Below are 25,237 nucleotides of genomic sequence, written 5' to 3' on the forward strand. Positions count from 1 at the left end.
TGCGAGCGCCGGGGGAGGCACGGGACGACGAGCGGCGGGGATGGCGGTGTGGCTGCCGCGCTGCCGGGACGGCGGCTCGCCGTCGGAGGAGGACAAGGAGCGGGGGCTGGCTCCCGCCTCCTGCCAGCGCCTGCCGGAAGTGCAGGTACATCCGTGCCCCCAACCCCTGCTGCCCCGCACCTCGCGCCGCTCCCCACCCCCGGGGGCGCCGCTCCCCCGCCGCGGCCGGCGCGGAGCGGGGCGGTGCTGCGTGCGCCCCGGCTGCCCCGCGACCGCAGCCCGGTTCCGCTGCGCGGAGGGGACCGCGGGGCCCGGTGCGTGTCGGGGTGGGGGTGTGCGGAAGTGTCCGCACCCCCGCGGGGCCGTTGCTCTGCCCCGGGGCACGCCAGGAGCGGCAGGTGCGCTGAGCCGCGGCGGGGTCCGGCGTACCCCGACCCGCGAGTGACTGTCCCGTGTCTGACAAGTGGTGTGCAGCGAGCTGGGCTGGAGCTCACCCAGCATCCCGGTGTCTGAAAACCAGATCTATGGGCGGTGCGTTTCTCTGTTGGCTAGAGCAAGTTGGCGTTGTATGAATACGCTGTCAGGAGTCCTGCGTGTTCTTGCAAGAAGCTGCCATTACGTTAGTTTTCCAAACAGTGACATTTTCATCTTGTTATTAAGAGTCTTGCAGTTCCCAGACAAAGTTGGCTCAGGAGGTTTGATGTACCTGCATTAAAGTTTCCTTTAAATAAGCTTTCACAACTTGTGTCGTCCTTCATGTCTCCCTGCCAGAGGTTATCAGCAACACAGATTTCATAATGCAGCACAGGAAGGCTGAGGAACTAATGCATATGGATGTTTTTTCTCCACTCTTGGTGGGAAGGCACAGAGTATGCCATGTAAGAGGATAATTTCTTAAGTTACCAAGTGTGAATTTCCTGAACACAGAAACTAATGGAGGCACTGTTGCTTAAGAGGTCACTTCTCTCTCCCAGCTATGAGGAGTGACCTCCTCAGTAGATTTGACCAAAAGGAGCATGTGGTCATGCTGGGCCTCAGCCACTTGATAACTTAAATTCCACTTTTACTGTCAGTTGAAGGGAAGATGGGTACTAGTACCTTATTGGTACCACCTGCTGGGTACTAAGCCTTATTGGAATACAGGCAGCAGCAGTTACTTTACCGTTGTGATCTGACATCGCAAAACTGATACTTTCTTCTCAGAAGCGTGTATTCACAGTATTCTCGCACTTGGAGTATTTCTCTAGCATTGCAGCCCAAAGACAGCCAGTGGGGTTTTAGTTGTGTCAAAAGGATTTTTACAGCGTGGAGACTGTTACTGATAGCAGTGCATGATCTGTGATTTTGCAAATGCACTAAACGAAGTTAAAGACAGCTTGCATTAGAAGCTTTTTTATAAAAACCATTTAGCTGTAAAATACCTTGCTTCATTGCTCCTTTGAATATAATGCTGTATATCTAAAGTGCCTTCCAGGTGCGTTATCTTTGGGATTTAGGCCTGTCTGCTCCTATACCAACTATAAACTGTCAATTTTCCCTCCATAAATAGCATGTCTGATTTTCCTCACAGACATACAGCCAAGGGATCGAATTGGCCTGCCAAAAAGAAAAAGAGTTTGTGAAGCACTCTGTAGAATGTACTTGGAACCTAGCAGAAGCCCAGCAAAAACTGGGTAGCTTAGTACTGCATAATTCAGAATCCTGGGATCAGGAGTGTGCTCAAGCAAAGACTGAAGCTGCAGAATTGAGATGGAGAGAGGAAGAGTGGAGAAGAAAAGAAGAAGCACTAAACCAGAGGGAAAACCAGAACCTATGGAACACAGATCCTGTTAGTAAGGAGGTCTTTAATAAGGTATGACCCATATCAGCATGCATGAAAACAAGTGTTACCCTTTTTTTTTCCTTTCTAGTTATTACTAGTGTTGAAAGTCTTCTGTGTCCAGCACAGCACAAAACTACAGTGTGGGCTAAATGGTTTATTTATTACTTTGCCTCATGAAAGGGAGCAAGCTGCAAGCTGCACTCGTATTACAAATCCAGATGACATTTCTCTACCAAAAGATCAGAACTTGTGTGGGTCACCTAGGTATTACATATGAGCTGGCAGTGTGCACTTGCAGCTCAGAAAAGCCAGCTGTACCCTAGGCTGCATCAAAAGCAGCATGGCTAGCTGGTTGAGAGAGGTGATTCTCTCCCTCAACTGCTCTTGTCAGACCTCACCTGGAGTATAGCATCCAGCTCTGGCATTCCCAGTAAGATATACATGGACCTGTTGGAGCAGGTCGAGAGGAGGGCCATAAAAATGGTCAGAGGGATAGAACACATCTCCTGTGAAGAAAGGCCGAGAGAGTTGGGTTTGTTCAACCTGGACAAGAGAAGGATAAAGAAGGCCATATTTACCTTATTGTAGCTTTTCTATACATAAAGGGAGCTTATAAAAAAGATGAAGAGATTATTTTTTTATGATGGCCTGTAGTGATAGGAGAAGGAGCAATGTTTTTAAGATGAGAGGATAGGTTTAGGTTGGATATAAGGAAGAATTTTCTTATGAAGAGGGTGGTGAGACACTGGAACAGGTTGCTGAGAGAAGTTGTGGATGCTCCATTCCTGGAAACAATAGACATCAGGTTGGATGGGGCTTTGAGTAACTTGGTCTAGTCAAAGATGCCCCTGCCGATGGCTGGGAGGGGTGGAACTGCATGATCTTTAAATGTCCCTTCCAACCTGTACCACTCCATGATTCTGTGTAATGCAAATGTTCCTAAATGCACTAAATAATTGTTTCTTCACAGTGTGCTTCTCTATTGTGCCAAATGCTTAAAATGAGAAACTGTTTGCCTGTAATAATAATTATTCTAATACAGATTATCTAGCACAGCCTTTTTTTTTTTTTAAAGTAGAATTGTGGCTTTGATTTCACTATTTAATGTGAACAGCTAGTGTATCTCCTAATTTCACTGATTTAGCTGCATCCAGGCTGCAATGTACTTGATTCTCATTGTTGACAGACAGATCAGGATGTTCCTGTCTAAGGACAAATGTTTCTGAGAGTTCTCTAGATTATAATGAGACTTGTACACTCTGTTATTAGGTAATGCACTCTTTAAAAGAAAACCTTCTCAAGTACGACATGGCTCTAAAACTAGAGCATAGCTCTTTAAATAGTAAGATATTATAATACTTCTGTATATCACAGAAAGATGTGTCTGTAGTTCCTGAGATAGTACAATTTTTCTCTTCCTCAGAGTTTTATTAATCAAAAAAGAAAAACAGAAGATGAAGATGTGTCTGAAACGCTTATGCAAAAACATGAACAAAAGATCAGACACTTTGGTGAGTGTGCTTTTTCCAGCAGTTTGCAATTAAGACTTCTGCATAATTTTGTGTAGGTTTACTACTATTTATTGTACAGAATGAATGCTAACAAATGAAAGATCTGGCTAACAGACTGTTTAGCTTTATTTTATCAGGACATGTAATAATTTCAAAGCAAAATAAGGTGTAAACTGTTTGTTAGCAGCTTCTTACTTCCTGTAACCAGTAAAAAATTAAAAAAGAATTAATACTCAAATGAACTTCACCCCTGAAAACTGCAGTTCTAGCAACTTTTTCTGCTGTTCAGAGGGAAGAGGCAGGGACATTCATAGAGATACGTTGTTTATAACAGTGCACGAGCTAGTTCATACCTGTCTTAGTAAGTTTTTTTCTGAAAGCTATGAAGCTACAAGGGTAATGATTGAAAAGGAAAATGTTTGTAAATGGCTACTAAGGGTATGTGTGCATGGAATTGTGCATTTCTTAAAATTAATTATCCACTAGGTGTCACTTTAGCTCTGTCATAATTGTTCAACACAGTTAAGCACAAAACTTATCTTAAAAAGTAATCTGAAATTTTCACGGTTCTCTGAAGTGTTTTCCATTCTTAGCTACAGGCTGGTTTCAGAGTGTGGTGTAGTGTAGCCGTATTTGGAATTCCAGAACAATCAAGAACAGGACTGAGCTGGAAAAATTCAATTCTTTATACAAACTAATTTTTACTAAGCTGTTTGGCTTCTGAGGACCTTAAACTGTTTCAAAGAAAGGGTTTCTGGTCATGTTAGCCTTAGCAAGCCTTGCAAGTCAAGGCACAACACTGTCAAGAATATGCAAAGAGCAGTGATAGGATCTTGACAGGCTTGAGAGATGGGCCAGTGCCAACCTCATGAAGTTCAACAATGCAAAGTGTAAAGTCCTGCACCTGGGTCAGGACAATCCCAGGCACAGGTACAGGCTGGGTGGAGAAGTGATTCAAAGCAGCCATGCGGAGAAGGATTTGGGGGTGTTGGGAAACTCAGCATGACCCAGCAATGTGTGCTTGCAGTCCAGAAACCAGCCGTATCCTGGGCTGCATCAAAAGGAACGTGACCAGCAGGTCGAAGGAGGTGATCCTGTCCCTCTACTACTCTGCTCTTGTGAGACCCCACCTGCAGTACTGTGTGCAGTTCTGGTGTCCTCAGTCTAAGAAGGATATGGAGTTGTTGGAGCAAGTCCAGAGGAGGGCCATCAGGATGATCAGGGGACTGCAGCACCTCCCATATGAAGACAGGCTGAGAAAGTTGGGGCTGTTCAGCCTGCAGAAGAGAAGGCTGCGTGGAGACCTCATAGCAGCCTTCCAGTACCTGAAGGGGGCCTATAGGGATGCTGGAGAGGGACTCTTCGTCAGGGACTGAAGTGATAGGACAAGGGGTAACAGGTTCAAACTTAAACAGGGGAAATTTAGGTTAGATATAAGGAAGTTCTTTACTGTTAGGGTGGTGAGGCACTGGAATGGGTTGCCCAAAGAAGTGGTAAATGCTCAATCCCTGGCAGTGTTCAAGGCCAGGTTGGGCAGAGCCTTGGGCAACATGGTCTCATGTAAGGTGTCTCTGTCCATGGCAGGAGGTTGGAACTTGATGATGTTAAGGTCCTTTCCAACCCAAACCATTCTGTGATTCTATGATTCTGTCAAATACCTTAACTGCCAAGTGTAATATAGCAGAAGTAAAACACTTCTCCCCTGCTGTGTATTTTAGGAGGGAAAAAAAAAAGAGGCTTTATGCAGACTTCCTAGCTAAGAGCTCGGCACAATTACTTTGTTGCCTAAATTCAGATTAAGTTTTTTACAGAACCAAACTTACTACAGAAGGTCATTTTTTTTTCTTGCCTCCTAAATTCAAAGTAATGTTATTTTAATTCTAAATATGTAAGTCCATTGTATAAAGAGGCAGTGCATTAATGCTCTTTTCAAATCACTTGTTCTGTGCTAGCTGCTGCCAAGGGTCAGTGTGGACTTCACTAGCCCTACTACATAAGCCCTGCTTCTGGGTCCTGCTCTGGCTTCAAAGTAATAAAGAACTTTAGCAAAATAACTTTCTTGAAAACAGCCAAAAGAAATACTAGCCATTGCTTTCTCTTTAGGCATTTGCTAGATTTAAGATTAGCTTAGGTCATTACCACTGAATTATCTTTAGCCCAGTTATAATTATACACTGATAGACGGGTAAAGCTATACATCTGGTACGTGTTGCCAGTAATGACTGTCAGTGACTGTCATGAAGGACAATTTTAAGAAGTCATCTGAGTATTGAGTATTGATTTTAAGGTCAGCTATTTACGTGCTATCACAATTCAGTCTTCTAGTTAACTTGCCAATACTGTTGTGGCTTTGCTTTTTGAGATCAAGCTGGTCCTGTAATAAGATTTTCTAAAACACTAGCAAATAATGTGTTAGAAGCACTTTCATTTTTGATAGATTACACACTTCTGTGTTCTTATTTGCAAGTGTTTAGAGGATTTGTGTTTGCTAGAATCACTGAATGTAAATATCCATAAACTTTTTAAACTATTTGATGTAATTAATAGCTACTACACCACTTTGTTAGTGAGTATGAGAAATGATTAAAAATAACAATGCTAGAGATGTATTAAAATACAGGAAATTGTGATTGTTAAGATCTACTGTTAGTGTCTTCCGATTATACCTTCTTGTAATGATCTTTAAGTGTTGGTTAGATATATAAATAAATCCCCCAAATTTAGCTGCATGCTGTCATTCTGAGGTCAGTAAATTGCAATGGTATTAAAGATACTGGGGTGTCAATGCAAGTAACTTCCTTGATGTATTAACTCAGTAATCCATTTAGAGTATTTTAACAATGTTCCTCTTACTAGGTATGCTGAGCAGATGGGATGATAGTCAAAGATTTTTGTCTGATCACCCATATCTTGTATGTGAAGAAACATCTAGGTATCTTATGTTGTGGTGTTTTCATCTAGAAGCTGAACAGGTATGAAAAAGACGCTTAAATTGTCTCCCACCCCACATGCATTATAGAAAAGCTGACCAACTTGATTAGCTGTTTAACTGTTCTTCCCACCCTCTCTTGACTTCAGTGCTTTGTCACAATATATTATGAGGCCCCTTGCTTTTGTGAGCATCAGTTATCATCTGTTTAGCAACAAAGAAAATTGTGCTGAATTTCAGAAATATAATCACAGGGAATGCCTTTAAATTGTAACTTTTTTTCCCCCCCTCAGAAAAGAGCTCTGATGGAGCAAGTAGCACACCAAGCAGTTGTAATGCAGTTTATTATAGAAATTGCCAGAAGCTGTAATGTGGATCCAAGAGGTTGTTTTCGTCTCTTTTTCCAAAATGCCAAAGTAAGTCAACTTGGGTAAAGATGGAAGAAAATCCTGATGCTGTACAATGGAGCAGTGGTTTAGAGGTGGTTTCTTCCTAACCATAAAAAGCTAAATGTTTTATTGACCGACTTAGGTTTATGGGAAAGTGTTTTGTTAGCAATTCTTTCCTAGACAGAATACGTTGGTGTAATTCCAATTCTGACGTTGAAAATTTAGTGTATTTTGCTTATCGCAGAGGGAAAGCAAGACACAGCACGGGGACAATTAATAGCTAAATAACAAAAGCAAATGCAGACTAGTTTAAGGACTAATTACACCTATGTTTTCACAGCATACCTATATATTGTCACAATTTCTCATTTATATGCAGTTCACAGTGGGGACCAAATTACTGTTCCTTTCTCATTACTGAAATAGAGCAATCCATAGCCATGCAGGAGAAATGCAGTAAGTCTGAAACTGATTTGCTGTAGACTGTATTTGGTTATCCGAGACTGATGGGTCTCAGTATTACCTAAAGGAGTTCACTTAAAGTGCAAGCCAGTTTATGCTTTACTTTTGACCGGAGTGCTGCAACAGGCACCTGTGCTTCTAAAGGGTACTTGTTTATGAGCTTGAATAAAGGCTAAAATTAGGTTTATTAGAACATGTCCTTTGATAAGTCAGTTATTTTGCTCCTACATATAAATACTACAGATTGTTCTAAAAGGAAATCTACCTGAAATTTAAGTTGACTAACATTATTCTTAAATTGTTCACAGTTGTTATTCCCCGAAGAGTATAACATGCATTACTGCATGGTTTTTTTTCAGCACTGTGAATGCTTAGAACTCAAAAGTAAATCTGGCTGAAGTGCAAATATTTAATTTTTCTCTTTGCAGACAGGAGAAGGCTATTTTGAGGCTTTTAAAAATGAACTTGAGGCATTCAAGACAAGAGTGAGAATATGGTCACAATCACATGGCTTTCAAACTATGTTAGTACACGATCTCAGTGTCAATCCTGGTTTGGTAGGACAGCTGACATCTTTTCCACAGGTAGGTTTATTATTTCTGGAAATTAATTAAAGTAGGACTAGGTCCTGCCTTGAGAAGCTGTAATATAAAGCTGAAATATAAAGAGGATTATTCTAGAATTGCTAGTGTCCAGTGTTATTAGTATGCGAGGCGTATATGGGCTTTCTTTTTACTTGCTGAATTCAGAAAGTATCAGCATAAGGTCAAAAGAGTGTTAGTTCAGTGCTCTTACATTTTCATGCTTAAAATAAACACTGCATCATAAAACTGATCAGATGCTAGAATTGTATTCACAGTCTTTATCATAAGCAGTGAAATGAGCTTTCAGTGTAAAGGGACTAATCCCGTTCATAAGATCATTCAGGGAAGCCAGGCCTAAGGAAAGTTTCCTGTGTGATGAAAGAAAACTGAGGATACTTAGGTCTTCTGTTACAGTACTGCCATTGGCCACATGATGGGAGTCAAGAAGCAACTTACAAGACTGTCAAAAATTAGTTATTAGGGAAGCAGTCACAATCAGCCTGCTTATCTGAAATAATTTGATTACAGTACCTCTCAAGTAAGAGCCAACAGCTGAATTTTAAGTAAATGTGCAGTCAAGTGCAAGAAATACTGAGCCCAAATACAAGCTACACAAGCAAATTTAAAGAATTCTTGACACAGTAAGATAATACTGGTTGATGAATCTTGCAGAGCTTATTCCCTTACTGTTGCAAATTTGTCCATCTTATTGTGGACAACACAAAAAGTCAAACTTCAGCTAAAGTTTCCCTCCCTATATACAGTTACAAATAATTAAACTGTCAATTTTCATCTGTTGCAGAACACAAGTGGTCTACAAGGTTCCATAGACACAGATGTCTGCAGTTTCAACTCTGTGATACAGAGAGATGAAGAAGAATCCAAAATGATGGACATAGTATAGTAATCATAAGACTGAGGCCAAGTACTCTTTTCCCCACCCCTTTTTTTCTTACTTTCCCCCCAAAGAAACAAACATGGCTATTTTCTTGACATTTATTTTTCTGGGTACTGCACTTTATTTTTGGTGTCAGATTTTTGTTGTTGTTTAGTTTGGTTTTAGGGGGGATGGAGTTTTGAAGGGTGGGTAATTCAGAAAAACTTGTAATATTGTTTGAAAACGTGCTGCTAGGTTTTTGGTTGTCCTTGAAGAGCATATTGCCGAATGTGAAACCGGATGCATTTTCTGCTACTAACCTTGCCTTTATGAATTTAGAAATTGAAGTATGAAAAAAAAAAAAAATCTGCACAAATACAATGTTTACAAGAAGCAGTAGATTCTTGGTAGAATCTGCTATTGTCTTACTACAGATGTGGACATGTTTTACTTTGAATATTGGAGATCAGAACTGTATTCATGCTACCTTGCTGACGTTATAAGCTCTCAAATTTGGTTATCAGTAATAGCAATAAATCAATATCTGGTATCAGTATTTCAGATCTGAATGGATTAGATTAAAACACTGGCTTTCTACCTCCACTAAGGGGATTTAAATGTTACATTGTGCTTTCATTAAATGTAACTTTGTTTTGTCCTAAAATGTAAGCAACGCATGTCTGTAAGTGCTAACTTCAGGTTTTTTAAATCAAGTCTCATTATGATGAGAAATATTTGATGGAGGGGATCGATAAAACTTGAGGTACTAGGATTAGGCTAAGACTTCAGTTTATACAAGAAGCTTTGTCACAGTTCATATAGAGTAAGGTGTCATGCAGGGTGTGAAAGATCATTTCATATCCTACTAGAGTGGGTTTCTGACATTGCCAGCTCAAAACTATTAAAGTGGAAAATTATTAAGAAATCTTATTAATTATAAAAACAGTATTTCTAGACAAGGCCTCCCACAGAACCTCTGCAATCCAAAATTCTACTGTGCTTTTCTAACTTTCTGCAATTACAGCAGTTCTGTCTATAAAAACATACTGCAGTTGAAAGACTTCAGTGGAAGACATCTTGTATCTCAAATAATGGTATTGGCACACACTCTGGATCCTTTATTGTTCTGAATATATGTAAGATCTAGAAGGTATCTAGATTTCAATAGTTTGATGAACACAGTCTACCTGTAGTTGCTAATTCTGGCAAAAACTGCCCTGAGATCCAGTAATTTTCATCTTTGGCTACAGGAAAGATTAGGAAAAGTCTAAGTCTGCAGTACCTAGTTGGACCGAGTATTCATACAAAAGCAGTAGCAAAAGTAAGAACTCCAGATCCACTGGCAGAAGTAGTTTCTCATGTGCCTTGTGCTCTCTAGCAGCTCTCTTGCAGACAGAGGATAAAGGAGCAGGCAGCAGCTCTGTCCCAAATGCAAATTAGAGATAACCAGCTTCAGTAGTAAATATTTTGACAGATACTCCAGAGAGATTAAGTAAACACCACCTCCTCCTTAATAATTAGTTAATTATTAAGGGAAACTAGTAATAAGTTCAGGTTGTTTTTAACTGAATGTCATGTATAAGGGTAGTAAGGGCAGTGTAGCACAGCGACTTGCAATTGCTGCCATTAGCAGTAAAGCCATACTGATCCAGCAACCTGTGATAGACTGGAAGTTATCTTTAAAGTTCCTAAGGGGGTAAAATTGGATGGTCTGGGAATAAGTGTCAAAGCATAAGGAGGTTCCCCCACCACCTTCTCCTTCCAGCTAACTGAAACTTACGTAGGCTGGCAAAAAAACAAGCGTAGCTGCTTTTTATTTAAATCAGATGCATAAATAGAGGTAAGCAGTGTATGAGGGTTTCTCCTTGTAATGTGGTAGCTGCTGTTTTCCGTGACTTTTCTAAGGAAGTGATATCTTAAACTCAATTAGTCTACAGCCTCCATATAGACATTTATGAAGATGAAAGTACAAGTGGTCAGCCTTTTGGCAAACTTTCTCTAAAATACAAGGAAAACAGCTTGCAGTGATAGCTGCAGCCAGTTTGTGCACTTGTAGTAATGAGAAAGCTTTATAAATTCTACAATGACCACCTTTTTTAGACTCAAATGTGTCTCAATGTTGATAACGCTAAAACTAGATTTGCAAATGTAGTCAGTCCAGGGTATGTCACCACAACAGCTTTGTAGTTGTCTCCAAACAATCACTGCAAAAGGAGATTGGGACCTGCATGAGTAGTACACAGCTACTTCAGACATTGCCTAGGCAGAGTTGTTTTGTTTCTCAGGTTTTGCTGACTCTTCTTGAAACTCAGTCTGGTAAGCATAAAAAAAAGGGCTAGGAGAGTTCACTGAAAAATAGCAATATCTTCGTTACCTAGACTATTAAAAAATGTGGCCTGTGGAGTTTTGTAATTCCAGTTACCTTGTGAATAAATAAAAACAAGAGCTGGTCAAGAGATGTGAATTCTTAATACGAAGCCATGAAAACCAGTGCAAATGCTGCAATGAAAGTTGCTACAATAATACGATAAAATTAATTTGACCACTGGAAATTCTGACACCTGCACGGTTGAGCAGGTTTTTTTCTGAAGATAGTAGAAAAGATGAATTCACTAGTCAGGATCATGTAGCTCCAGGTTTACCAGATTACACTTGATCTATTCAGTATTTGCTGTCTTCTTACAAATAATGGCTTGGACAGCTGCACAAAGACAGAGACTTTACCAAATGTGTAGCACATCAGTGAAACTCCACTTTCCATGCCCGATAGCTGCACTGTGGGGAGAAATATAGCAATAAGGCCAATCATCCAGCAAGGAACATGTGCAAGCAAAGCTGGAAGAAGGTGACTGTCTTCCATGAGAATATGTATGTACGCCAGTTCCGGTCTGAAATGGCCTTTTGCAGAATAGTGGTCATGGTTTCTGGCTGGCCCAAACTAATCACACATTCAGAAACGTGCTTTCATGTCGTTACCATTGATTCACCCTACATTTCATGAGTGAGTAAATCAATAAATGTGCTTTGTAATTAAGCTGTATTCTGAAATGTGTTTCCTTCACCAGTCAGTATTTGCAAACATAAATATTTTCTGAATAAAAGACAAGAGCAGCTGCTTTTGTTGAAGTCTATATTAAAAGTTGTTGAAGTACTATATTAAAAAATTAGGTATATTTAACATAAAAAAATTACAGCATTAAAGTGAGAATCACACACAACAAAGTTTTATCATAATGTAAGTTAAGGACAATATTGGACTTTAATTGCTGATCAGTCTGGTAGGCTACCTAAGAGAAATCCTTGACTGCTGAATCTCATGAAGTCAAGTGTGAACTATGACAGATGAGCAGAAGTTAGACCTATTTTCACCTGGTAGTGGCAGCATCTTTCTGGTTTACATCTGGCAACTTGGTTTGGAGGAAAGCATAGATATGTGGCCAGATTTTATTTGTTTCTGTTCCAGAGAAGGATTTCAGTAACCTTTTTTCCCTAAGGAAGAAAAAGAAGAAAACATTACAGAAATCAAATTGCTTATTTTTTTCCAAGACCTCTACCTCACTTTAAAATTGCCCTAGGAGGAGTGTGTGAATATGCATGTGATTTAACACCAGTAACAGCCATAACATTGGGAATACAGGCATTACTCTGTTCTTCAGACAGTGAGCCATTGGCCATATCAGTTCATAAAACTGACAGCTGTCCACAAAGTACTTTATAACAAACTATGAAGAGTAAAAATGAAAAGAAGCAATGGAGTCACACAGCACATACTACACAGCAGTCATTCAAACCATAGCGACTGACCCAAGTATTGTAAAGTTACACCTCAAGGATCAAATAAGTTGCATCAGAACAAGCAAAAGAACCAGGCACAATCAAATTATGAATTAGTTCTAGCACTTAGTTTCATCTGTGAAGTATGTTATTATTAATAATAGCCTAGGCCTATGTCTTACTGTGGTGCTTTGAGCCGTTCTTACTTCAGAAAGCTACTAAAGTCAGGAAAATACTTGTCAATCCAGAAAATCTTGTTTAAAACTTAACTGCTCCAAAGATGGAGCTTCTAGTCTTCTGCTCAACAGTTTTCATAGAGCATAATGAAAGGTGGTGAATATGGAGACAGAGAAGGGACAGTTACTTTAGGATCTTGTCAGAGAGTCCAATCTATTTCTCTAGGCAAGAAGAGACTGCAGAGCTCTACATGGTAACCTACTATTATCTATATGTTAGCAATGTGGTATTTGCCGCTTTACATTAAGAGAAAATTTATGTATAATTTTGGCTCTTAACCAATAATTTGTTCAATGTGCAAATGGCAGTATTCTGAAATAGCTGCTTATTCACAGAGAGTCGTACTAACTCTGCCCATCAAGGTCCTGTTCTTTGAGCAGCCACTTTTAAATCCTCATTAACAGTTTTTCTGTTTGTGTAACATTTCTTGACCCCTTGCCCTTGTTAGGGGGGCTTCTACTTACGAACCCAGAAGAGAAAATGCTGTTAAAACAAAACAAAACAAACAAAAAAAAGATTTATATCTGTTACCTTACTCTCCAGAGCTACATCACCATAACAGTACTATAATGTATTGAATAATGCTGTTTGTAAATATGGCTGCTGTGAATAGCTCTTTTGGTAAGCAGGTTCCTGAAAAGGCTTCATGCAACAGTGGAAAACACACTCATTTTACTGGGTTGTTTTCTTACTGAGTTGATGAAAGATACACTGCTACTCATACCATGTTCACTGTTGCATTTGTAATTGAAGAGATCTGTTCCTCACTATACTATTATGGAAGAAATTTCTAGACTGTAGGAGAATAGATTTTACTACTTACCGATAATATTCTAGAACAGGTTTTGTTTGTGCATCGTAAGCCTGCAGCCTCTTCATAACCGTCTCTGGATTATCATCATCACGCTGAACAAGTGGCTCTCCAGTAACATCATCAATGCCCTAATCATGGTTTAATACAAACACTGGTGTGTATTTGTTACTAAGTATGTTTTGTGTAGCTTTCTATTGTGATTAGTTTCCAGTTAGTTAAGGTGTACATTTCTGCTTATAAACAGAAAGACTGCTGTCCATATCTTAATCTGGAATATAAAATGTTGACTTCCTAGTAAAACAGTCCATTAGTTAAAAATATTTTCTCAGTATTAGCAATGAACATCAGGTCATAGTAACTCAACTAATTTGTCTCTAGAACATTCACTGAATATGGCAAATATGTAGACAAAACCTTTGTATATGAGGGAAAAACACATTGTTGGTAACACAGTCCTGCATAACAGGAAGCAATCAAGAGACCAGTTGGACCTTTGTTTGACAATACTGAAATTGGAAATGAGTTAATGGCTCTTTGATTTTAAGTTGCAAATATAAGAGCAACATCAAGAGTTGTACAAAAAATGGCATAAAAGCTAGCCAAAGTTTTTCTAAGATTCAGTAAACAGAGGTAGGGACCTAATGACATAAATTATGACAGGTCCTACTTTACTGCACTTTTCACCTCCAATTTACTGAAGTGTTTTAAGTGATTACAAAGCTTTTAGGCCTTGAAACCAGCAATGATTGAAGAAATTACTGACCACTGGCATATCCTGTGAAGGACTAGCTAGTGTCAGAAAATTTGTCTCCTCCTTAGATGCACTGAATCATTATGCATCTAAGGACAGAATATGATTTGCCACAGCTATAAGGGGCTCTGTTCCTCCTTACAGCTTCTCTGTTCATGGAAGGTGTGAATGAATTCTGTTTCAGAACATCTGTATCTTATTAGAAATGGATTTACATGGCCAAACCTACCTTGTTTACATAACACAGTCATTTAAAACAGAGTGTTTATTTCTAGCATCTGTGCACACAGCCATACTAATGCCTGAATTGTACCTATCAAATACTAAGCCTTCAGCTGTGCATTAACTCTAAAGCTGTAATTTTTCAGTTCTGTTTAGTAAGTAAATATTTTGCAGGTCTATTAGGTAACACATAGTGCAATTTACTTTACTATGTTCTGATACGCTAATTAGTGTAGGGTAGAGTGGAGTGTTCCTAATAGCAAAGCTGAAGCCCACTCTTTGGTAGGTCTGATAATTCTACGTTGCAGTGATTCCAGTTGCTCTCTTCCAGTGCTTGCCAGCTATTTCAGCTGACCTCTTTTCCTGAAATCCACTGAAAATACTGAAATGCAAAAAAACTACAAGGCCGGCTAAGCTTCTGGTGTAACTTAATAGAGCTTCCAGGTGAAATGCGATGTCACAAGGGGTAAGTTACTTAAGAGTTAAGGATGAAATGCAACTTAAGCCAAGTTGCACTAAGGCTACTCCAAGTTCCTGAGAAATGTTAAGGTAACAGTGTACAATCATTATCTTCAAGTCTACTATTCCTTCTTAGGATATCTCAAGCTATAACCCCTTTGATCTGTTGAGAAGATTCCCTGACTGGCACGTTTCTACATCAAATTTTGCGATACAACAACAGCTCCCCTGAAAATACCTGTCCTGGTTAAATACAAACACAGGGAAAGCATTAAGTGGATTGCTCTGACTGGTGATTCACTGTGCTTCCTAGATAAAAAGAGTGAGTGCTCTGGAGGAAGGAAAAAGAAACTACATTTTGAACTGTACAGGCTGCAAACTTGCAGAACAGGCCAAAACCATACCCAACTCCTACGCCAGTATTCCAGATCAGTGAACAGCTTTAACAGGGACTTAGAAAACACTGTTGTGTTCTGCTCTGCAAGAGACAAACACATTTTAGCTAAGCTTGAGCGCCTAGCAGGTCACATTTCCACAGACTGTTACAGAAGGGTTCTGTCCCCTAAGAGACTAAAAGTACCTTTTTCTTCTGAGCTACTGTGTTTTGCAGCAACACATGCAGATGATAGTTTACTGCAATTACCAAATGCAACACAACATTTATTTAGTGCCAACACCGACGTGTATTGCTTACCTGCACTTTGGGAGGACTGAATTCCAGATTATAGACTCTGCCACTGGCAGGGTGGATCCAGCGTGCTGTTAGCCGACATTTTATGGTCTCAAATGGCACATCTAGGTTAATCACAGTGTCTATTTGACATTCTTTGTCCAGGGCTTCTGCCTGAGCAACCGTTCTGGGGAAACCTTTTTAAAGGAAACAGCTCCATAAAAATCCAAAGGATGAGTTATAGCGAACATTACCTGGATTCAGTCATTAGAGAAAATAATTGTCAGACAGAAAAAAAACCCATTGTCATACTGCAAAGGCTGAGGAGACATCAGATTTTCCAGTGTGTCATGGCACTTCACCTTGGTAAGTGCCTCCAAGCTTCAATTTCCTCATTTCAGTTAATATCTTTCCAAAAGTGTAATAAATTAACACAAAAAGACCATACACTCATATGCACTACATACCACTCTATTGAATAAAAGCATTGTATACGCATTTTGAACAATAAAAGCTACAGGCAGTTTACTCACAGATCTGGAACACTCTAGAAACATTTGTAACAACTCAATTCTACAGCTGTGTGTGTCTGGCTTAAGGCAGTGACCATTACAAACCTATTTTATTAGTCACGGTAAGCCCAGTGTATCTACCAGAGGCAGTTCGTAATCGATTTTACATAAAAGAGTTACTTTAGAAAGAGTTCTGTAAAGTCTAGGGTATGGAACTATGTGGGGAGTGAAGGTGATAAGATTTGCATGAAAAAGAGTTTGGGAATGAGCTCTGAGGCCTTGGTGCTTGACAAGCCCTTGAGAGATGAGTTGTAACATTGAAGGCCAGGGAAGTTAAACAAGCAAGCCTTGGGAGGAATGGGCCAGGATGTAGTTGTGGCAGGAATCTCAGTTGGAGGCCAGAGGATGTGGGGGTTGTGAGGGGTCTGCAACATTGTGATTGGACTGTTTACCTGGAGAGTTTCACAGTGGCCAGTAAGATGGAACGTTGTATGTATGTGCAGGTTGGGAAAGTACCGAACAAGGGGATAAAAAAGGCTCGGTGGTAATAAATGAGGATTTGAGTCTCTGCATCAACTTGGGTCTGTGTCGTGAAATGCCACAGAACTATCCTCAGGGATGATGACTGTGAGAACACAGGCTGAACAGGAATCTGCCTCTTCACTAAAAAGACACTGTATTTTGCTGCATGAACTCTATGGCTCCAGTAGCATGCCTTCAAAGGCACATATTACTGTTACAGAAATCAAGTAGAACTTACAAAGGGTGGCAGGGGAAACAGAGAATGAGAAAAACAAGGTCTAAAAAAAGAATTTTAAATGAAAAATTGACCACAAGAGCTTTAGTGGTCAAAGCTATTGCAAAACATGCTACTGCACCTTGGATTCACTGGAATAACACCTCTGCCCACAGAGATCTGTCACAGTCTCATGTTCTTCAGTAGCTTGTAATTTTCAGTATACGACAAGTAAACTTCTCCATAAAGGCAAGTACTGATGGGTAAAACTTAAGAAACACTCCTCTGTGTAACTCTGGTTGATGAGGCCATCTCCTGAGTAAGGAACCAGCCAAGAGCTAGTTTTAGAAGAGGAAAAGAAAGAAAAAAGAAAAGTCTTACGGCTACTGTGTCTTGTCTAACATATCACAACAGCAAAGCGTTGACTAACTCAGACCAAGCTCTTGCTTGTGCGTTAAGTCTCATGCACCTGGTTTGCATCACAGTCACCAACTGCCCTTCATCCTGTTTCTCTCACGTTCACATTATTTCACAGAAGTGCTTCTAAATGTCAAGAGCAGAGGGAGAGCCAGGACTCCAGCACTGCTGTTCTTTCTTACTGCTGACAAGCTAGTCAGCCACCACACATCCTAGTTATGCAGCTGGAAAAGGAGTTTACTTTGTGACTTAGTAACGAGAAACTTCCTCTAAAAATTAAAGTGCCTTTACAAAAGCGTTTAGCTGAAACTCAGTTTCCTGCATTCAGTGCTTTCTCAATACAGAAAAAGAATGATCTACAAAATGTGATGAAATATGGAGAATCCAGCAACGCAGAGAAAAATGCCCTAATTATACGGTACATCAGTCTAAGCAGATCATACCCACACACACGTGCCTCAGCCTACTATATCTGCTATGACTCTAGAAGTCACCAATTTATCACAGACAGGGGAAATGGGTATTTGGCTAAGTGAGCATACAAGCAGCTCAGCAAAGCTGACCTCAGCTGTTTGTTCTGGGCTGCAGTTACCAAACTAACGACTTTCTGGTTAACATATTACAACAGAACAGCATTGTTCCTACAGAGCCAATTTTGCCAGCTATTCCTAGTGTAATTCACTGAGTCCCATTAGAAATCCTGATGCAAACTAGATTTGTGCTCCAAAAGTTTAAAAAGGGCAGCATGCTAACATGCAGCAGAATTACAGTCTGCACCTCATTCTCCTGTTAAAGAGTTGCCAGTGTGCCCAGCTATACTGTAGAAGTATCCAGACCCACAAGGCTGAAACTGTATGTACACAGGACCTGGAACTAAAGAAAAAAAACATCTGCAGGTCTTTCTTTTACTGACTAAGTTTCATCGTGATGTTCACTGTGCGAATTAAGCCTTTGTCTTCAGTAAGGAGGAACATAGTTGTGACTAAAACCACCAGAACAGATCACTGTACTGAAGGAATTACAATTAAAGCACCAAGGGCCACAGAGTATGGTGGACTTTACACTTCCCACTAAACAAAAAGCAACACCAGTATCTTCTTAGTTTTATCTACTGAGACAGGTTGTGACTAGAATCCAAAACCACACACATCCAGCCTAGACACTATCTTTGTGGTGCACACACAACTGTTCTCCCGTGGGCTGGGATAACAAAAGTACTCAGCCATCTCCATTTGGTTCATGAAGATGGCAGCAAATGCATTTTGCCTCTGCTGTGAATGCTGAAGCAGTATGCTTATGCTGCGCAACTGCAGAACTTACCCTAGAGAAAAGAATCAAAGAGTAAATGAAAGAGACCTTTCACAGCAGTCAAGCAGTGTTTTTGTTAGTGATTTATTATACACTGCACTGCTGCAGTACTTGCTTTCCATACCTATCATGTTGCTGCACCACATACCTACCTTTCTGTCTAAATAATTTGTCAGTCCCATTCCCCCAGTGTTCCATTCCCAAAGGACTTTAACAAGAAAAGGCTTTTAAAAACCAGAAACTTCTCAACGCATATTTCAAAGGAGAAATAAAGTGTAAGGATTACCAGAACTGCCAGTTTTGAAATTTTACTGGAGTATTCAACTACCCTTTTCAACATGAATTAAACATTCCTGGAACACTCTGAAGGCATGACGCACCCAAAGCATTTTACAGCCAAAGAAACTGTGGCAGACTTGCTGCTGAAGTTTTCATTATAAGCTGGCAAGAAACACTCTGCAGTTACTCAAGGATGGCTACTGGAGTGTAGCCAACCACTTGTGACCAAAGCAGTTCAAGCTTTCCAGTGCAGATTTTCTCTCCATATATAATGATATCCAACATGCTAACTTACCATCCAACAGCCAATTGTACTGATCTAGACCTTTCAGCTCATTCAGCATTAGTTGTGTCATGATGTCATCTGGAATAAGCTGCCCCTGATCAATGTAGGACTTGGCAAGGATTCCAACTTCTGTGAAAGTAAGAGAAGTCACATTACACTATCTCTGACCTCCAGTAAGCACAAAAGAGCCCACAAGCCTGTAAAAAAAATTGTTTTGATCAGGATGGCACAGAATTGTAAAGCTGTAAACAAGGCAGACAGTACCGAAATTCAGTAACAGATGATCCATTAGAGTCTGGTCATGCAAATACCTATCAGATTAATTTGATCAGTCTGTAGTTCCACAGATGTCAGCAGGGCATTCAGCACATCTCTACCCCCACACCCTCCATACAATTTTATTGGTAAGTATTTGAAATACTAGGTTCCAAAACATAAAATTGGGAGACATCATTAAGTAAAAGATTCTTCAAAAGAAAAAATGTAAAGGATACATTTGTTAAGATATCAGCCTGTACATTTCCTGTCAAGAGAAGTATTTTCTCAGTTTAACGGCTAGTTACTAACTTGTGACTTCACTATGAAGAGGGACACCTTCGGTATTTAAGAGAGCAGTATGCAGTGGAACATGCTTGCCAGATACGTATTTTTGTGATACTAGAATTACAAGAGCATGTTTATAAATGTTGTAAACTATTTATTGGAGTATGCAGACACTAGTATTTTCCCATGGAACTGAATAACCTTTAATATGAGTCATTTAGGCCACTGGCTTGCTAAAATGCCATCCACGCACCACAGTTCCGGATATCACACCATGCTTCCACAAGACAGGCAGTAGCACGCTGTAGCTCATCTAAATTACAGGCACATTCAGGAAGAAAGTCATCTGCCTGGGTTGTATCATAGGCAAAAAGTCCATGTAGCCTTCATTTATAAAACAATTACCCAATTACATAAGTCACCCAGAATAGCAGCTAGGCTGGTTTTACTGCGGATCTGTGGAAGCCTTTACTTGCAGCCAATTCGGATCAAGTTACAGAAAGCTAAACAGAAGAGAAAATGGGGTGGACTGGCATGCCAACACAAAATATAACCACTTCCAGCAGCAAGCAATGAAGAAGGCCAGTCCCATCACTTGATGCAGTAGTGGAACGTTCAATACCACAGATGCCCTTCTTCAGACGAGGCAAGTGAAAAGCATGAGATGCCCTCAAATAATGCAAACAGTAGTGTGGGTGCTGGGGAAAAAAAAAAATCATAAAGGGAAAATTTCCCCTCATTGGGTGTTCACATATATAGTCAGGCTTTGAAAACCCTGAAGACCATTTAGAATTGGGCTCTATGCACTCTCAATCAGATGTCAAATAAGCCGCACAATGTGGAAAATAATCAGACGCTGGAGTCCTGGAGTCTTCCAGCACATCACAAACTGGAAAGGAGGAGAAAGTCTGCCTGCATACGAAGTCTCTATTCTTTTTCCTACCTCCCATCTTTGAGATCAGCAAGTCTTACCTTGTTTGTTATTCTAGTGCACTTTGAACTACGTACCCTGCGAAAGTAGAGGCTAGGAGGATTACATCTAGATAGTTTAATGTGTACCTCAATGCATGGATCTGTTCCTGATTTACACTGCAGGACTGCTCTAGCCACAATGATCTAAGAGTATGCAGAAGGCAGGGTTGATAATGAAACTAACATACTCTGGAAAGACAGATGAGCTTTTAGGCCCATAGAGGTTTGGAGTATGGCAAGCTGTAAAGTCCTATTATAAGACCAACAGAGCTGGAAACAAGCTGCTTCTCTCTACAAACCTCAGGTTGTTCAGAAAGTCACCATTGCAGAAGAAAAAAAATAGGCACAAATAGTTATATGTCAGGACAAGAAGTCTGTATACCACAACTGCCTGTTTTTTTTTTTGGTTTTTTTTCCCTTTTTCTTTTCTCCTCTCCCTGTTGTTGGGGCTTGGAATCTGTGAGGCTTTGTTGGTTTTATTTTGTTCTAATTTCTTCTCAGCTTAGGTCCGAAACCGCTAGAGGCATGGCAGTCTTTGGCATTAAAAGCAACACAGGTCTCTTCCCTGCCTAGGTGATAACAGGTATGTATGTTTTACAGTTCTGCAAAAGATTGGCATGTCCTAACCAGATTACAGCACACAAGCTCTAGCCATATTCAGACAAAAGGTTGCTTAGTACTAGAGAGGTGATCACAGACTCTCCACTCTGCAAAGCAGCAGAACATAGTAATAACTGCAGATCGCTAAGGACACTCACGTATTTAACAGGACTCTTCAATAGACAAAGTCCATTTTCACAAGACAGCAAGTGCCAAAAATGGCTCTGTATAGCTACTGTTGATTATATTTACTTTTCCAAGTGTTTTAAATGCCCAACTTATAAACACTGTTTCCAAAGAACTGGGAATTGCAGGACTTTTCTGTGACAATCAAAACTCATAAACTCTTTGCCTTGACTAAACTTGTCAGAGCTTTCTGAGTTGCCTCTCAGTCCTTCTCCCTCCACCAGCGTACATCTTACTCCTGCGACATCAGTATTCCATCTCAATCGTTCGGAGACCATTTCTGCAATGAATGACTCCCAGTAAAATTAAAACAGAGCTTCATCTGGGTTAGTTTGTGAATGAAAAACTGTAGCAGACTCATGCAAGTTCTACACCAGCCAATTCAGAACAAACTTACAATTTCTTATACCCTCCACTGGCTTCCCTCCTCACGTTTGGGGTTTTAGCACGTCTGCTACGCTTTCATTTCGCATCTTGGTTCTCCTTCACATTCTTTCATCTATCGAACCCACCTAGAATACTTTGCCAAATCACTTCTTCCACTACTTCCTGGATCCCTCCTCAAATCAAGCAATGGGGTACTTCCACTTGCAACTTCCTCTTCTCACACAGCCTTCTGCTTCGTTCTTTGATCTTGCTTCCAAGATGTAATGAAAGAGCACAAAACCTTAAGTATTTAGTAAATAACGTATTTCCTTCATCTTCTGGAACACCTTCCTTTCTCATGAGGTCTCACACACGCTGAAAGTTTCTAACAGCTACTATTTTGCTTTTGCGACCCTCTGTAAATAAAAACTTAGGCTTGCACAACCCAGCACACAGAAAAAGCGTTAATGTGATCAGATATGCCTGCACTGGTGGTGCTTCTAGCAAATGTTTAACTTGTAGATATCAGCTGTAGTAAAGTCAGTCAACTGAGCCAAATTCATTGTTCTTACAGAGCAAACAGAACTCATGTGAAAAGAGATGTGGAAATCACATCACAGTTGATTTCATAATACAGATAATTCTTCACCTTCAAACGTGCTTATAAGCTTCCAAAGCCAAGAAGTTTGCCAGTTACCTAACCATAATATTGCAGTGATACTTACAAGGGAATACAGTCCCCTGCAGCTTCAAAGTATTGGAACTAACAATACTGTCACTTCATCCCGTGCAATCTGAAATGGTTCTTACAAGGTTTTCAGCCCCACCATGAAGAAAAGCAGACGCGGAAGTCTGGAAGAAACCTTTCATCATTGCAAAACTCCACCAGAGAGAGGGGTTGTGGAATCTCAACAGAGCCAGACGTCAAGCCAGGACTATATAATACAGTTAAGTGTAATTCACATCATTACCTAATTCAAGCAACTGCAGGCAAACACAGACCATGCTGAAATCTAAGCATGGTATGAACTTGCTGTGAGGTAGCAACAGTATTAAAAGCACAAGGTAGGCAGTCTGAGAAATTCTGCCCCTTGTTTCTGGAAAGCACCGCTACAGTTACACCTGCCAGTCTGGGGCAAGGCCTTCGGCTTTTGGAATAGCTGGCAATTCTACGTACCGCTGTCACCTAAAAAGTCACACAGCCCAGAGCTCTTCTTGCCCCATCTGTTAAAAACAGAATTTTTCCCTTTAAAGATGTTTCAGCTGGAAAACTATCAAACACCTAAAATAGTCCCCACTTTTTTACACTAAACAAACCCCACTCGCTGCTTACAAACAGCACCAAGATGAAGTAAGTAGGTGTTGCAGAACACGGAAAACGGGACAAACCCCAGATAGTTCACGCTTACACAGAGGATGCCAAGTGACAGCTTTTAAACGTTCCTGGACTAAAGCCTTGAGGCCAACCCCGGTGGCCTCTGCCCTCCAGGAAGACGCCCGACTTGGCAGGGGTAACACAAAGACTGGGGAGCAGCAAACCCCCCTTCAAGAAGCCTCCAGGGGCTGCCCGGTTGTTGGGGGAGAAGGGACGGGAATGAGCGGGGCGGCGGAAACACCACGTCGTGTGTCGTCCCCCCCCTAAGGCGGAGCAGGACTGTGTCACCCAGGAGCTTCCTGACAGGCTGCGGGGAGCCGGTTCCAAAGGCGGAGGGGGGGGGGGGTGCGGATGACGGGGAGGATCCGGGGGGGACAGGCGGCCGCCCCGCACCCCCCCCCCCGACTCCCCCCTCAATTTGTGCTGTGTACCGTCGCCGTTCCTACCTGTCCTCTTCTGCATGTTGTCCCTCAGCAGGTCGCCGCTGGAGAGATGCTTCATCCCGAAGTGTTTGATAATCCGAGCGGAGACGGTGCCTTTCCCGGAGCCCGGGGGCCCCATGATGACGGCGCGCAGCAGCGGCGGCACCACCATAGCTCCGGCCGTGCGGCAGGGGCCGGGCAGCGGCTGAGCGCCGCCTTCCCGCGGAGCGCCGCCTCGGCCGCCCGAGGGAGGATGGGGAGGGGGAACCCGAGGGTTTTTCGGTCCCAGGGTTAAAAGAAGCGGCGACAGTGGCAGATTGTCTGGCTGTCAGCGAGGGCGCGAAGGGAAGAGGCTTGACGAAGAAGTACCGGAAGGGGAGAAAAGAAAATGAACAGACATCCAGAACAGCGTTAAATACCGCTGCCTGAAAGGAGGTAGCAGTGAGGTGGGGTTTGTTCTCTTCTCCGAAGTGACGAGTGATAGGACAAGAGGTAACGGCCTCAAGCTGCACCAGGGGAGGTTTAGAGTGGATATTAGGGAATATTTCTTCACAGGGAGGTTAATCAGGCATTGGAACAGGCTGCCCAGGGAAGGGGTGGAATCAGTCCCTGGAAGTCTTCAAAAGCCTCAGCGATACGGTTTAGTGGTGGTCTTGGCAGTGCTGGGGTAATGGTTGGACTTGGTGATCTTAAAGGTCTTTTTCAGCCTACTTGATTCTATGAGCCAAAAGCAAATCTCATTTAGAAAATTAAGTAGCAAAGAGCATTACGGCATCGCTGCTCTGATCAACCCCCTTTTCCTCCATTCCCAGGAGCCCCATTTTGGCTGCTTTCTCCTCCCCACCCCCTCCCCACCCCTCCCCGGAACCCTGCCCCAGCCAGTTCCCACTCTCAGTCCTGAACTATCATGATGTAACAGAATGGTTAGGGTTGGAAAGGACATTAAGATGGTATAGTTCCAACCCCCCTGCCATGGGCAGGGACACCTCACACTAAACCATGTCACCCAAGGCTCTGTCCAACCTGGCCTTGAACACTGCCAAGGATGGAACATTTACTGCTTCTTTGGGCAACCCATTCCAGGGCCTCACCACCCTCACAATAAAGAACTTCTTCCTTATATCCAATCTAAACTTCCCCTGCTTACATTTAAATCCATTACCCCTTGTCCTTTCACTACAGATGACATCTTCCAAATGACATCCAGCAGTTCCTTCTGGTAAATACGATGTAGTGATTCACAGCTACAGCAGAACATGGTGTTTTCACCAAAACAGAAGATTGTACCACTTACTGAGTGTTCACTGCCGTGTTCACCACAGGAGGAATGGGTTTTCCTGCTAAAGGTTTTGGAGATGCTGTCAGATTGCAACTGCTGTGAGCTATAAAGGCCACAGTGGAAATATGATCTCACAGAAAGCAGAGCTAATGCCAAAAGATAGATGAAATTTAGCTTTCCATTCTAAAACCTTGATTAATTTCAAAGGTTTTACAAGACATTTGCAAGAGCTACAAGAAAACATTCAAATGGATGTGCGGTACATAACAACAGTGTGAAAATGGTAATATAGCCCAAAAACTGCCCAGTTGACAAAACAAATTGCCTTAACAATTAAGTAGGAAGGCACTGTCTTAGCACAGAAATTTTAGTATAAGCCTAAAACATCTTACACTAAGCAACGTGAACCTCTGTAACTGAACCTAGTGAAAATTTATTCTAGTGTGCAGAAAGAG

The 25,237-nt window shown here is 41.3% G+C and overlaps 2 protein-coding genes across 2 annotated transcripts; one reads left to right on the forward strand and one right to left on the reverse strand.

Annotated features, from left to right (window-relative positions):
* On the forward strand, window positions 1–11,608 carry CDC37L1 (cell division cycle 37 like 1, HSP90 cochaperone). Its single transcript, XM_065661169.1, has 7 exons — window positions 1–145; window positions 1,571–1,852; window positions 3,246–3,333; window positions 6,190–6,305; window positions 6,556–6,678; window positions 7,542–7,697; window positions 8,500–11,608. Exons 1-7 carry the CDS (start codon window positions 41–43, stop codon window positions 8,599–8,601), a joined length of 972 nt encoding a protein of 323 aa, XP_065517241.1. The 5' UTR covers window positions 1–40; the 3' UTR covers window positions 8,602–11,608.
* AK3 (adenylate kinase 3) lies at window positions 6,590–23,864 on the reverse strand. Its single transcript, XM_065661170.1, has 5 exons — window positions 23,528–23,864; window positions 19,049–19,168; window positions 15,526–15,698; window positions 13,409–13,527; window positions 6,590–12,063 (listed from the first exon to the last, which is right to left on the reverse strand). The coding sequence occupies exons 1-5, from the start codon at window positions 23,673–23,675 to the stop codon at window positions 11,940–11,942; spliced, it is 684 nt and encodes a 227-aa protein (XP_065517242.1). The 5' UTR covers window positions 23,676–23,864; the 3' UTR covers window positions 6,590–11,939.
* Window positions 23,865–25,237: the final 1,373 nt, after the last annotated feature.

This window comes from Lathamus discolor, chromosome Z (assembly GCF_037157495.1).
Source record: "Lathamus discolor isolate bLatDis1 chromosome Z, bLatDis1.hap1, whole genome shotgun sequence".
Taxonomy (NCBI): Eukaryota; Metazoa; Chordata; class Aves; order Psittaciformes; family Psittacidae; genus Lathamus; species Lathamus discolor.

Excerpts from the sequence above, each read along its gene's own strand:
- CDC37L1 (XM_065661169.1), top strand. The coding sequence starts at position 41 with ATGGCGGTGTGGCTGCCGCGCTGCCGGGACGGCGGCTCGCCGTCGGAG. Across the intron at positions 1,853-3,245 it reads GTAAGGAGGTCTTTAATAAG|AGTTTTATTAATCAAAAAAG; the intron begins GTATGACCCATA and ends TCTCTTCCTCAG. Across the intron at positions 6,679-7,541 it reads TCTTTTTCCAAAATGCCAAA|ACAGGAGAAGGCTATTTTGA; the intron begins GTAAGTCAACTT and ends TTCTCTTTGCAG.
- AK3 (XM_065661170.1), bottom strand. The coding sequence starts at position 23,675 with ATGGTGGTGCCGCCGCTGCTGCGCGCCGTCATCATGGGGCCCCCGGGC. Across the intron at positions 19,169-23,527 it reads CAACATGCAGAAGAGGACAG|AAGTTGGAATCCTTGCCAAG; the intron begins GTAGGAACGGCG and ends TTACTTTCACAG. Across the intron at positions 15,699-19,048 it reads GTACAATTGGCTGTTGGATG|GTTTCCCCAGAACGGTTGCT; the intron begins GTAAGTTAGCAT and ends TCCTTTAAAAAG.